The sequence below is a fragment of the Engraulis encrasicolus genome, chromosome 11, assembly GCF_034702125.1.
Source record: "Engraulis encrasicolus isolate BLACKSEA-1 chromosome 11, IST_EnEncr_1.0, whole genome shotgun sequence".
NCBI classification, from domain to species: Eukaryota; Metazoa; Chordata; class Actinopteri; order Clupeiformes; family Engraulidae; genus Engraulis; species Engraulis encrasicolus.
In genome coordinates, this window is record NC_085867.1 from 44,835,655 (window position 1) to 44,850,000 (window position 14,346).

General features: G+C 44.8%; 1 protein-coding gene and 1 long non-coding RNA gene across 2 annotated transcripts; one reads left to right on the forward strand and one right to left on the reverse strand.

The window, feature by feature from the left end:
• Positions 1-2,038: 2,038 nt before the first annotated feature.
• Positions 2,039-4,505, reverse strand: nrarpa (NOTCH regulated ankyrin repeat protein a). Its single transcript, XM_063210737.1, has one exon. It carries the CDS (start codon positions 3,938-3,940, stop codon positions 3,602-3,604), a length of 339 nt encoding a protein of 112 aa, XP_063066807.1. The 5' UTR covers positions 3,941-4,505; the 3' UTR covers positions 2,039-3,601.
• A 5,975-nt stretch (positions 4,506-10,480) lies between these two features.
• LOC134459035 (uncharacterized) lies at positions 10,481-14,192 on the forward strand. Its single transcript, XR_010036746.1, has 3 exons — positions 10,481-11,130; positions 12,015-12,158; positions 12,765-14,192. It is a non-coding gene; the product is annotated as an uncharacterized LOC134459035 (long non-coding RNA).
• Positions 14,193-14,346: the final 154 nt, after the last annotated feature.

Genomic DNA, 14,346 nt, shown 5'->3' on the forward strand with positions numbered 1-14,346 from the left:
ACCACCTGGCCAGCCGCTGAGGCGAGGTCATCATAAATGTTATGACGGCCAAACCCCGGCGACTATTAAAACGTGCAATTATTTAATTACTTTAAAAACATGTTTGTGTTACAATGATCTTATCATCACAAGAGTGAGCATCTTATTTTTAATGACAGGAGCCCGACACTTAAAGCCACACTGTACCATTTTTGGAAATAAGCTCATTTTACGTCTCACCTTCAGTTAAGGGGTTGAGTTTCACCTTTCTCCTGTACTTCAAGCTGTTCTCGGGGTACGGCAGTGCAAATTTTGCACCCAAGCTAGCAATTAACATTGAGACCAGTTAGCGGTTAGGATTTAATGTTAATCGGGAGCTTGGGCTAATTGCTAGTGGCTAGCTGGTCTCATAGGACTCAATGTTAATTGCTAGCTTGGAGGTAAAATTTGCAGTGCCATACTCAGGCGACAGTTGAAAGTTCAGCAGAAATGTAACACTCAATCATTTTACTCAAGGGGAGGTGTAATATGAGCTTATTTCCAAAAACGGTACAGTATCACTTTAACTTCAGGCAAGAAAGACGAGCTCCTACTCATCAGCGATATACATATATCCACATATACATACACACAGATATATATATACGCATATTTATACGCACCGACTCTGGCTCGCTCGCACATACAATACACACACACACGCCTTTGCCAACATGACGTTTGACAAAGTCACACACAGAATAGACAAAATGCTTGTCTCTCGAGTGTTCATACAATAGTATTTTTTGTTGTGTTCCTTTTTTCTATTCAGAAAAAAATTAAAATGTCGGCATAGCGGACGATGCCAACGGTTTAGACCAGAGCTCAGTGCAACATTATATTAACAACAAACAACAGGACGACAACAAAGGTCAAAAGGTCAAGTTTAAGACACGCGATGCATAACTCAGTTCCTGCCTCCACCAGCCAACCAATCACCACGCAGCACGAGAGTAGAGTGTCAGCCAATCGGAAACACTTTGAGTGTGTGGCACGCGCACACACACACACACAGACACACAGGCCGCATCTGGCCCGCATGCTGGCGGATCTGAAGTCAGTGGAGACCCACGACTGAGACCCACACACACACACACACACACACACCCTCCGCTGGACGTGATTCACAATCACAGAGGCCTCAAGGCCACATTAGGGGTTGGACACACACTCCCAGCACCACTGAAAACCACACACACACACACACACACACACACACACACACGCACACACAGACAGACACACACACACACACACGCGCGCGCGCTGACCGCTCACTGTGCTGACTGAGGCCTCTGCAAGTCTGTCAACTCAACCAGAGCCAAGCAGATTCAAATCAGAACAAACTTAAAAACAACAAAATAAGCAGCATTGAAATCCACGTCAGGTCAGGTCACATGTCTTTTAAAAGGCAGCAGACAGCTTGTTTTTTTTATATAAAAAATATGTGTTCCTGCAAGTCATCTGACAGAAATGATAATCATCATCATCATGATAAGAGAATAATAATGATATGCCGTGCGTGCGTCGCGTGCGGTGCGCATGCGTCATCATGTCCCCCTTCTGCTCCGTACAGTAGTAAGTATGTCGGCCACAGCTCCTCCTGCAGTCTCTCTGGCCGACAGACAGGGGGCGCCAAAAGAAAAGGGCTCCAGGTTTCTGTGCAACGAAAACTCCCTGCATCAAAAGTCACTCACGTCACGCATGCCACCCCACTAACAGTCCACTTTATGGAACTAAGTTTAAAAAAACAAAAAAACAAATGCAACAACAAAAAAAGGAAAGATTTGATAAGCACTTGGATGAAACAAAACTCCTTTTACAATGTGCCAGTCATGCCGTGGGACTGGAGAGGAAGGCGGTGCTGGGTGTATGTGTGGAGTGTAACCTACTCTTGAGCTCTCTGAGAGCATGCGGCCAAGATGAGGATGGGGGGGGGTGTAATGTAGTGTCTCTTGAATACTTGAAAGTCGAGGTAGCTGGTAGAAAATAACCAAACATTACAGAGTGGGGGGGTTGGGCCAGGGTGGGGGGGGGGGATGGCTGTTTCCCAGGGCCCTGGCAGTCTGTCCTGTCTTTCTGACGCAGGGAGGGGGGAGAGAGGGGGAGAGGGCGGAGAGAAGGGGTCGCGGCATTGTTCCAAGCGGGACTGTTCAGTTCACACTCGAAAATCTGAAGCAGCTTCATGAAGTATTGACCCTAAATATGTTTAGAAGAGCCGTGGAGCCAGCGCGCACGCGGTCCTCCCTCGCCTCGCCTCGTGTACCTTCATAAACTTCATAGACAGCGTGGGCGGCCTGTTCACAGTGATCACCAGCAGGGGGCTCCACACAAATACTGATACTGACAGGAGATTATAAAGTGGATATCGGACTGGGGGCCACTCTTCATTACACAGCAAAATAAAAAAAAAGCAGCGCAGCGGTTTAGTTTAGTACGGTGGCCCGGCTGGGTCAAACAGCCCTGATGCCGCCGTCTGCCAGGGAGACGAGAGGACACCTCTACTCGCTTTAAACAAGGATCAAAGTAAAGCTATGCTGTACAGTACTTAACATTTAGTCAATCGATGTTACTCCGATTACATTGTATAATAATAATAACAACAACAAAAAGTATTGGGTCTCCATAATGCCGCATTTTAAACCATGCCAATGATTAGGCTAATTGATACAATAGAAGAGAAAAAAAACAAGAAACGTGTAGTTTAGAAAACAAAAAACTAAACAGTGTGGGGGGGGCAAATGGATAGCTGACCTCTCCTCTCCTCCCCTCTCCACCCCGCCCTGTGCTCTCCTGATTTTCCAGCATTTCAGCCACAGCATCATCAGGTGGCATTGCATTGCCACGACGACCAGGTTGCCATGGTCGCTGTTCAGGCAGGCCAACACTCCCCCCTCCCCTCAGCATAAAGGCGCACCCCCTCCCTCTCACCCCCATCCTTAATCTGAACATTTCACACAGTCAAGAAAAACAAAGCTTTAGTACCAACGCATTCTGTACACACACACACACACACACACACACAGGCCTACTCTCACACACAGGCACAGAACGCGTTACTATTTTTCAAGATGCATGTCTTCTCATGTCAGATCAGTAGGCCTATCCCGCTGTCTGAGTTTCCTGGGGGACGAAGAGAGAGAGGAGAAGCCTGCAGCAGCCCTGTTTGGTGTGTTGGTATTAAAGGGGTAAAAAAGTCTCCATCTTGTGTTGTCTCTAAATAATAATAATTTGGCATTTGGTGGAAAGGTGGAAGGCCGGAAGCCGTAAAGGGCCCGTATGTGTCTCTCTGTCTCTGTCTGTCCATCTGGTATTTTAACCCTTTGAGGAGCACCATCACAAATATGCGATTAGATTTTTTTGCCAGAATGCTGAGTTCTCGTTGTGACATCACAATGACTTTGCGTGATTTTTAACACAGAGTTCTATGGGAGCTGTAGTAGAGTGTTCAAGTTAAATTCTAGAAGAAGAACTGGGATGGGGACAAAACTCCTTACTAACTCCTCAAAGGGTTTTCAACGAACTTTAACGAGCCTCCGCGAACAAAACGAGCTTTAGCGAGCCTCCCTCGCCTTTCCTCGCCTCACCGCGTGCCAGAGGAGTACTTGGCCTTCGTGATGAGGTAGAGGACAATATCTTGATGTCCACCGAAGGCTGCGATGTGCAGCGCGCTCCAACCCTCCCGGTTGGCCAGGCGGATATCGGCGCCGAACTTCACGAGAAGCTTCACGAGCTCCAGGTTGCCGTCGATGACCGACTGGTGCAGCGCCGTCTGTCCTTCGGGACCGAACGAGTTGACGTTGAACTCGCAGTTGGTCATGTTTTGGAGGAGCGAGTGGAGCTCCTTGGTGTTGCCCTTCTTCACCGCCTCCTGGAAGACTCTCTGCGGGGCTGAGAGCGTCGATACCTCGGCTTGGCTCATGGCTGTAACTCCCGCTGTCTGGATGTCTGGATCTCTCCAACACTCCCACAACAACACCACACGGCGCAACTATCCTACCAGAGAGCCTTGTAATCACACACAACACGCACAACTGTCTGGGCCAGTTATACAGCGCACTGTGCAATGGAAAATACAGCCTTAAAAAGAGTTTATATCCCAAAAAGGACAGAAGTTAAACGGCACACTTGGTGTGCAAAAATGTAAGAAAATGGCTGAGAGAAAAAGAAAAAAAGAATACCAATTTTTACCAAAAAAAAGTTCGCCTCAATGATTCCGGCTGTAGGAGAAGAACTATAGGTCCTCGCTGGCTGAATCCCCGGCGGTAAAAAACAGCTCCGTGTGTGTGTGTTTGTGTGTGTGAGCGGTGAGCTATCCTACAGGGCAGGTCGCGCGCGGCTATTTCCACTGGGGCGTCGTTCCGTTGGGTTGGTTGGCCGTTGGCTCTTTTGACGAAGTTGTTTCCCACGGTCCTGAATGCTGAATGGGAGTCCGATATGGTGTGGCTGTGGCCGCGTGTGTGGCTGTGTGTGTGAGTGCCGGGAGGTGACTGTGGAGGAGAAAAGAAGAACACAAGATCCACTTTAGAATACCCAGCGAGTTGGGTCCTACTGGCTAGTTTAGTTCGACCACTTTAGTAGTAGAATGCTACAACAATTGAATTCTATGGAATCTCAACCCGCGTTCTAGAATTCCATTGTTGTAGAATTCTACTAGGCTGCTAGTACGTGGTTCAATAGAAGACAAGCTCCACTTTAGAATACCGACCGAGTTACTGGCTAGTTTAATTTAACCAAAGATGTTCTTCCTTCCCAATAGACCGTCTCTGGTTTCACCACTTAGAGCTCAATAGAATACAGCAATGGAATTCTATGTAATCTCAACCCGCCTAGTTTAGTTATTTGCAGGGGGAATCGCACACAGAATGACGAACTGAAGCTGAGGTTTTTTTTCAGATCATGTCTTTTTTTCTTTTCTTTTTTTTTTTACTTAAAGGAGCCTTAAACAGAAAAGAAAAGAAAAAATGCAAGCGTTTCAGTCCCCATACACTTCACTCAGTGCAAACTAAGTTTAGTTAGCCAGCATTCCAGTAGAGAGTAACTACAAAACGGACCGTGGCAGCCAGCGAGGGAGCCCTCTGCCTCTCCGTGGGAATGTCTGTGGGGCTGCGTAAAAGCAGAAAGCCGGTGTAGTCTAATGTACTTGCCTGAAGCGGTGATTTCCAACTCGGCGATTCCAATCCAAATTATCCCTTGTCGTTGCCCCCGCAGTCCCACGGCCACTCCACTGGTCTTGTCCCTCGCGATGCTGGTGTACGTAGTTCCCGGGTCCCAGTGCGTCTCTCTCTAGCCTCCTCGAGGCTCCTTCGGGGGATATTTCAGACCACAGTCTTATTTGCATAACAATCGGCCTCTTACCGGGCCAACCAGCACGGTATGGGCGTGGCCAAAGAACACCAGCGCGCCTATTGGCTAGAGAGCGCGTTGGGGGGTGGTTAAGGACCCAGAACTAGTTTGGTGGTGGTGGTGGTAGGGCTGGACTGGTCCAAACACAACAGGCCGGGTATTTGAAGCCAAAGGACCAGTCCGCCAGGAGGCATTGAGAGAGATCATGACGCCTGACAACGATTTAAGTTAGTGTTTCTCAGAGGGGGCGTTGGGGAGCCCTAGGGGGGCGTTGACAAGTATACAGCGGAGTGGGGGCGGGGCTTAGTTCCCATTTGTGGCATTGGTCAATTTTATTTGTCAATACTAAGGGGGGCGTTGTCAGGCTTATGATGAGGTCAAGGGGGGCGCTGGGAGGCTTATGATGAGGTCAAGGGGGTGTTTGCTCCAAAAAAGGTTGAGAACTACTGGTTTAAGTAATCTACTATGAGTTATTTTGACCACAACAGCCAAAATGAATGTTTACATTTGACTTGATGTTTAAATTTACTGTTGCCACATGAGGACTGGTGCCATTACATTGAGGGGAGGACTAGGACAAAAATCTGCACTCATAAGCTACGTCACACACATACACATTGTGGACATGGTGGTAATTTATAAATAAATAATGAGACGTAGCTTGTGAGTGCGGATTTTTCTTCTCTAAGTTGATACATTTTATCGCGCACCCAAAGTCATTCATTTATTCCCAGAAGTTGAGCGTGTCCTCTGACAAACTTGAGGATAGGACAAGATCCTCAGCAGTCCAGGGCCAGACTGTATGTGTGTGTACTAGGGATGGCGAAAATTGAAAAAACTCTTAACTGGCTACTGAGACTCATTAACCGGTGGTTAACCGGTTATCTTAAATTATAGAACGTTCGCGTGCCTGATATGCACAGCACTGATTTTTAAAAAAAAATATATTTTTCACATAAGCCTTTTTTTTTCTGCGCAGACAGGACCTGCCATGTCCAGCCACTGTTGCCAGATGGAGAATGCTGAATTATCGTACTAAAACCTCAAAATTATCGTTTTTTGGGGCTTTTTGGGAGGAAATTATGATTATTATTATTATTATTATAACCGGTGGCAGAAAAATTTAACCGGTTAACGTTGATCCGGCCGACTATCGGTTAAACAGTTACCGGTTAACATCCCTAGTGTGTAGCCTACTTTACTTAACCCTGTGCTAATGTACCTGCGATAAAAAAACCCTAACCCTACTTAGCATCTGCACCTGTTGTTCTGTATATTTCCTGTGCACTTTGTTTATTCTAGTGGTTTCGGCTATGATTATGTTCTCGATTGCAAGCCGCTTTAGTTTAAAAGCGTCACCCAAATGCAATGTAAATGCAATATCACTTAACAGTCCACTGGGCAAATGCCCTTTATGCCTGATGGCCAGTTCAGCCCTGGTGGTGGTGCTGAGGGTGGATAGGGGGTGGGGGTGCAGAGCCAAATGTCCCACAAAATGCCTCTGCAGTAAAGCAGTAAAAAGCGGTCAAATGGGAGGGGGGGGGTGGAGACTTTCCCTTGTCCTCTCGCCCATGCAGCACCGTGGGAAGTATGATGGCGCTCAGGCCGGACAAACTGCACAGCACAACAATGACCAAAAGTGCTCCACATAACACATACTATAGAGGGGCAGCTCCCAAACTGCTCCATATAACACACGTACACAGCTACCAAACTGCTCCACACACTGTAAAACAATTGCAAGCCAGTTTATAGGCCTATATGTTAAAAAAAAAGTTAAGTGGCCCTGTTGTGTATAGTTTTGTATCTGTGTACTTAGGCCTATGTAAGCCGTCAGACACCCTTCTTCCCCTACTTTGATTAATAAAAGTAGGCCTACTCTCTACTCTAATCTACTCTACTCAGCTCAGCAGGCAGGGCTCCTTTAAGAAGTCTGGGGCGCTAGCGGTCGGTCTGGTTTCAATGCTCTGCGTTTTTCCCACAGTAGTTCCCAGACGAGGGTTGCCAGATGAGACTGGAAGATTTTCAGCCCAAACAAAAAATGCTCAAAACCCTCCTGGAACTTGAAGCACTAAATTGCACCCGATTTGAACTAAATTATATCGATTTCTTTGGCTGTACATTCCAGACAAACCCGCCCAAATGCCCCCCTTTACCAAAATGTTTAACCTGCAAACGACGGTAATTCCTAAGAAGCGCAAGGGGGCAGGAAACAGCCCAATCTGGCAACACTAGTTCCCAGGCGATGAGAGCCTGTCGACATGCGAGGCAGAGGGAGGGGGAGGGGAGAAGAAGAGGAGAGGGGGTCATTGTGTGAAAACGGCAGCCTCCATTCTCACCCATTCTCACCTACTGTTGATGTTAATTCGCGAACTTACAAGCGCCCTAATCACCAAAATCAAAGCCGTGGCTGCTTCGCGGGGACTCGCTAAACGGTTTGTGGAACTTTTTAGAGTTCGGTTCAAAACGGCAGATCTACCCTTCGCACGTTGCGCGCGAGGAGAATGTGAAGGAATGTGGGTATTGTTCCTCTAAACTCGGGCAGCGGAGAGGAGAGGAGAGGAGAGAATGAGAAAGGAGAGGAGAGGAGAGAGGATGAGAAAGGAGAGGAGAGGAGATGATGAGAAAGGAGAGGAGGAGAGGAGAGGAGAGGAGAGGAGAGGATGAGAAAGGAGAGAAGATGAGCGGAGAGGAGAGAGGAGGTGAGACGAGTGGAGAGGAGATGATGCGAAAGGAGAGGAGATGAGACGAGAGAGGGGAGAAGAGAAGAGAGGATGATAAAAGAGAGGAGAGGAGAGACGCGTGAAGAGGAGAGGGGAGAAGAGAGGAGAGGAGAGAAGATGAGAAAGGAGAGGAGATGAGAAGAGAGGAGGGGAGAAGAGGAGAGACGGGTGGAGATTAGAGGAGAGGTGGGGAGAAGAGAGTAGAGAAGAGAGGAGGTGAGACGAGTGTGGAGAGGAGATGAGGAGAAAGGAGAGGAGTTGTAGAGCCGATTTGTACATGTGAGAATACAGAGCTTAAATGGGATCTCCCTCTCTCTCTCTGTCCGTCTGCACTCAGCCTATAGGCTCCACATACAAACTTGGGCGTATTTTAACATTTTACGCCAGAACTGCCTGTTTCTACTTCTGCGGAGTTGCTCTAGAGTAGAGTAGAGTAGAGCAGAGTAGTCCTGGAGGGGTATCATGTTGCATACGCACACTCGCAAAAACGTATGATAGGCTATTTAATGATAGGCCTATTGATATTTCACAAATTCTCTCTCTAATGATATTCTGATCATATTTCAGTTTTCACAACAAACTTTCCGGAAACGACGCGCTCATATGGCTGATGTAAACAAAGAATGAGCAGTACACACGGAAAACACACACACACACACACACACACACACACACACACACACACACACACACACACACACACGGAAAGCTAACAACCCAGCTGTTTCAATTCGCTGTTATGCAGTGCAACGCTGTGCTTGTGTGTGTGTGTGTGTGTGTGTGTGTGTGTGTGTGTGTGTGTGTGTGTGTGTGTGTGTGTGTGTGTGTGTGTGTGTGTGTGTGTGTGTGTGTGTGTGTGGTATGCAACTTTAAATAACAAAAGCCCGCCAGACTTCCTGTGCGATGAGGAAAGGTGCCCGGGCGCAGCGCTTGCTGAACCGTGGGAACACACACACACACACACACACACACACACACACACACACACACACACACACACACACACACACACACACACACACACACACACACACGTCAGTATGTGGGAACCGGGGTTGCCGCAGATATGCGCACTGCATTCGATGTGGTGGAAACACACACAGGCATGCGCGCGCGCGCACTCGCGCGATGTGCAGTACGTGGGGCCGTTTGCTCAGTTTGTCATCTCGAACGCCTTCAAAGGTTTGAATCTTCAGAGCGAGCGGAGTGACAGATCCTGTGACAGCGAAACCACGCCGATGACAGTTTGGCACGTAGTCACTCACACGCGCAGTCGAACAACTCTCACAGTAAAATAAAATACAGCATTTGGTTCCGGGTTGGATCGCATCGCACACATGGGAATCTTTTCTTTTTTCTTCCTTCGGAATTACCTTCATCCTGTTGCTCTGCTCTGCTCAGCTCAGCACACGACGTGAGGTGAAGAGAAGCAGAGCTTAAAAAGACCATTTAAATGTATTTATTTGTTATATCCCCATTAGCCTGTGGCGATGACACGCAATAAAAAAACAATTCGTCAAAGTTATGTCTTTATGTCAGTTAATGTCACTATTCACTTAGATCAAACAAACAAACAAACAAAAAACAATAGGCCTACTAAAACACATTAGGCCCACTAACAAAAGACATGATTAAGTTTGGCCTTATTCCTCTTACCATACCATCTACAATTGATACATCATGTGAATAAATATAAACCAAGGTAAACATCGCTTTTTCCTAAAAATATCACAACTTTTCTTGTAAAACGGGCTTTAGAACTTTCAGTTCAGAATTGCAGTGATAAAACTTGGCATTCTGTTCCATCCAGTGATTGGTCCACTCTGTTCTGCACTGGTAGAGTGTAGAATCGAGATCTCATGCATTAATCCCCAGGGAAATTAAGGTGTTAATTTAAGGTGTTGGGATGGCAGGCACACACACACACACACACACACACACACACACACACACACACACACACACACACACACACACACACACACACACACACACACACACAGTAACATTATTGTATTGTTGGACTAGAATACCACACTCTGAAAGAATTTAAATAAAAAAGTAAATTTCAGATAATATTTGGCTCTTTGGCCAGTTAGTAATTTCTACTATGCTCAATCTTTTGTAAATATCAACATTGGAATGTGAAATATTGAACACTGGTGCCATCTGGAGCAGAGCAGACTGGCAGCTTAGTGGTCTGTCTTGCTGTAGAGTTAACATTACGCTGGCAGGCCGTCTGCAAAACTTTACACTGACTTTTGACTCCACAGTGTTGAGGAACTTGACTCTCCACAGTGTCCTCAATACTGATGGGGTCGCCGGCTATGGAACGCCAAATGAGCCACGCTTAATTAAATAAATACACCAAAAAATAATTAATTCAATGTGTCACTAATTAATTTAAAGTAGAATTAAATAATTAAAATTGGCATTAAATATATAATTTATGAATTAAATGTCAATTTATATAATGTAATGTTAAATATTTCTTTCGCAATTCAATTAATTATTTAATTAATTTATTTAATTATTTCATGTTACGTGTGTTTCAGCACATCATTAATTAAATTAATCTGTCAATCTCACCCATCAAAGTCAGTGGGCGGAACCACTGACGTAAACGGGCGGGACTAGTGCCAATCTGGTGTTATCGACTGCTTTGGTCTGAAGCCTAACACCTCCTACATGACATGAATGGATCAAGGAGGAAAGCTGCTTCTATTCGAAATATGATGAAAAAGGGGTTGTGAGTGATTGGGACTGTAGCACTGTCAACATTTCAAGTGAAAGGCTTAGAGTTTTATCTTTAGGAAAATGTATTCGTGAAATTAGCTTCTTGGCCATGACGTTTTAAAAGGAGTGGATGCATGTTGTCGAGATACGTTGAGGATGACAGCTGCCTCCAAGTTCTACTTGGCTTCCTCGTTGAGGATGACAGCTGCCTCCAAGTTCTTCTTGGCTTCCTCGCGGCCTATCCACTAGCTATTAGGGCTCCGGGAACCAAATCTCCTTCATCATCGTTTGACACACTTTCTCACAGGTAATGTAGACAATTTTGAATGGCATTTGCCGTTGTGTAACCTGACAACGTTGGAACTAGCCGGCTACGTGGTCTCATTTTCACCGTGGTAATGCTAGTTGCATTTGTCATAAGTAGCACAGTCAGTGACCGCAGACAACGAGTCATTTGTTGGCAAAACAAAGTAGATGGTATGCTAAGAAACATTACCAACGTTGTTCAATGTTGGCGGACGCTCCAGTTTTTGAATGGGGTCGAGACGCCAACCAGCAATACTCTTCTAGGAGAGTGCTAGTGCTAGAAAAATAGCATTAGCAGGCATCACTACACAACAAATTACCAGTTACTTTCACACCATAGAAAATAAGCAAGTATGAAGTGATTAGTTTGCGAATTCAAGCTTGGTCACTGGCAAATGGTATGAATATCAAGAGTACATTAAAGGTAGAGTACCTCCCAGTGCTTGGCTTACTAGTTCAACTTCAGAACATTCTGGGACTAGATCTGTCCAGTTATGTTCATGAGCGGTCCAAGACTATTTTCGCTCTCTTGAGTATGAATCCTGTATTGTCACGTAATGCAGTTAAATAAGTTAAACTGATTTGGTATGTTAAGCACGTTTTAAAAATGTTGCATTTTGCCTTTATAGGGCAGTAGGCCTGCTGTTGTTATCAATGTCACAATATTCCACAATGTAACCTCATGTAGAATAGCCTCAATTATTGTTTTATGTACTTCTTGTGTTTATGTCTGTCATGTGTATACTATAAAGTGCTATAGCATTCTTCACTCTCTCACTCACACACACACGCTGGTTTTATTCAGAACATTGTGGAAGATGAATAGAAGTAATCTGTTGTAAGATCTGCTGTAATCCCCACATCTGTATCACACTGTATTTTCAGAAATAAAAAGGGGATACTGTGACCAAACCGGCCTACTGATGTCCATACAGTAGCCCTACACAAGACCATGTCTGTCACATTGGTGCCATGACCGAGTTGGACCTTCGCCCAACCGGGATCATTCTGGACATCATCTGCGTTGTGGTATTATACAGTATATTGCATCCATGTATGGAAATGGTAAAATATGTAACCCACTTGTACCATCTTAATGTGGTACAATCAAACCTTATTTGACTAATCAAGTGTTGAAGTGATACTGTTTAGCGATTTTAAGATTTATTCTGTAGAGCTTTCTTTTAGATTACTATTTTATCTTAACCCCTCCACCTTTTTTTATCTGTTAAATGTTTTGTGTGTGTGGGTGTGAGAAGTGTACCACCCACTGCAAAACAATTGCCAATACTGGGACATAAGGCTACTATTACTACGACTACTGTGCTATTTTTGGAAATAAGCTCATATTACACCTCCCTGTGAGTTAAATGATTGAGTTTTACCTTTCTCTAGCCGCCAGCTGGTCTCATAGGATTCAATGTTTATCACTAGCATGGAGCATGGAGGTGGTATTTGCACAGCCATACTCTGAAAACGATTGAAAGTACAGCAGGAAGGTAAACCTTGATCATTTAACTCAAGGGGAGGCGTAATATGAGCTTATTTCCACAAATGGCACAGTATCAATTTAGCTGAGATGGCAAGCTTGCACTGATCATGGATCATCTGACTTTATGTGTATTATTTATGCAGATAATCATCAAAGCCTGACTGCCCACAACACCTGGATCAGAGAGCCAGTCCAATGAAATCTGTCAAGAAAACCGCAGATAAACAAGGCCTGTATCATCATTGTAGTCTAGTACTACACTTTTATTATACACGAAGACAGAACATGAGATGCTTGTATCATTGCAAAAAAAAACAAAAACTAACTATACAATCAGTCATGCACTCTCAGTCATGCACTCACTTACTATACAACTCACCACACACGTTATCCATTACAATGTGTTCATTCAGCTCTAACATACCCACATTTTTAATTGAAAAAACCCTCAAATCTCAAGAACCTGAATGCAGCGTAAATGTGTCTCCTGGCTACAATGGGTTAAAGCGCTGGAGGCCAGAAGGAAAGTAGAGTGATTACACTCATTCTCAAACTGGACGCAATGTGGACAGTATTCCAAGTGTGCCTTTAAATAATATTGGTTTGTGGGTTTTGTGTTGTTTATTGGGTCAGAGGTGGGCCCCAAGGTTCAATTACACCATTAGGTGTAAGTGATCACCATTCTTTGTTACACCATGATTTTCCTAAATGTATGTATATTCCAGTTCAGTCTTGTTTATATAATTCTGCACAACTTGGTTCATCTTTCTTCCCATGTTTAACTGCAGTCAACCTGCCATCCAAGCCGAGGCCAAACACATCATAGCACTGAGGTGGTCAACCAAGGTTGCAGATAGGGATGACTTCCACGACGTGTCCACCAAGACCAGAGGAGGCTGCTGCGGACAGCTTCCCTGCGAGAAACCTTGCTACGCCCAGTATAGGCACACAACTCTAATTTCACTGCATGTTTTAGTATTTCTATGCATGCAACCTATAAATCCTTTAAATCTTGCAATTGATGTAGACTTGTAAGCCATCTTTAAGCAACTAATACGTTATTCTAACCTCTTCACATTGATACACATTTTGTGCACTTCAGATTAATTTCCTGTATTTTGTTCTTGCTCTTTCCCTGCAGAAACACAATTGAACAGATTTAATAAATGTTCGTCTTTGTCAATAATTGTATCTTCTTTTCAGCATGAACTGAGCCAAGTTAACTTTCTAGTCAAAGTATCTATTGGAGGCATAAATAACAAGAGGAAGACTAGCCATCAATAATTACAGTATTTACAAGCAGTGAAAGAGGCACGGACTATCCAAATATTTGTTACAGTGAAGAAGTTGTGATGCTGTACGTGTTTACTCCATCTACAGGCTGCTATAGACTTAGTTTTCCACAAAGAAGCCTAGAGTCGAGACCTTTGTTCAATCTTCTGACATGCTCTTACTCTTGACAAATGGGTACTATATCAGCTTTATTACTTTATTGAATCCTAAAATTGTCCAGCACGTATGAATTGGACGTTGTATCTTGGAGTAAATAAGCTACTATCCAGATTTAAAGATCAAGGTGAGGTGAAAGAATGTTTTCATCCCTGCGCAAGAGGCCAGGAAGGTTTGTCAAAGGTTGGAGTAAGTCTCTTTTTTTTCGCGACTAATCGTGACTAGATATATCGATCAGTCCAGTGTTTCTCAACAGGGGTGCTGCGGAAAAGTGGC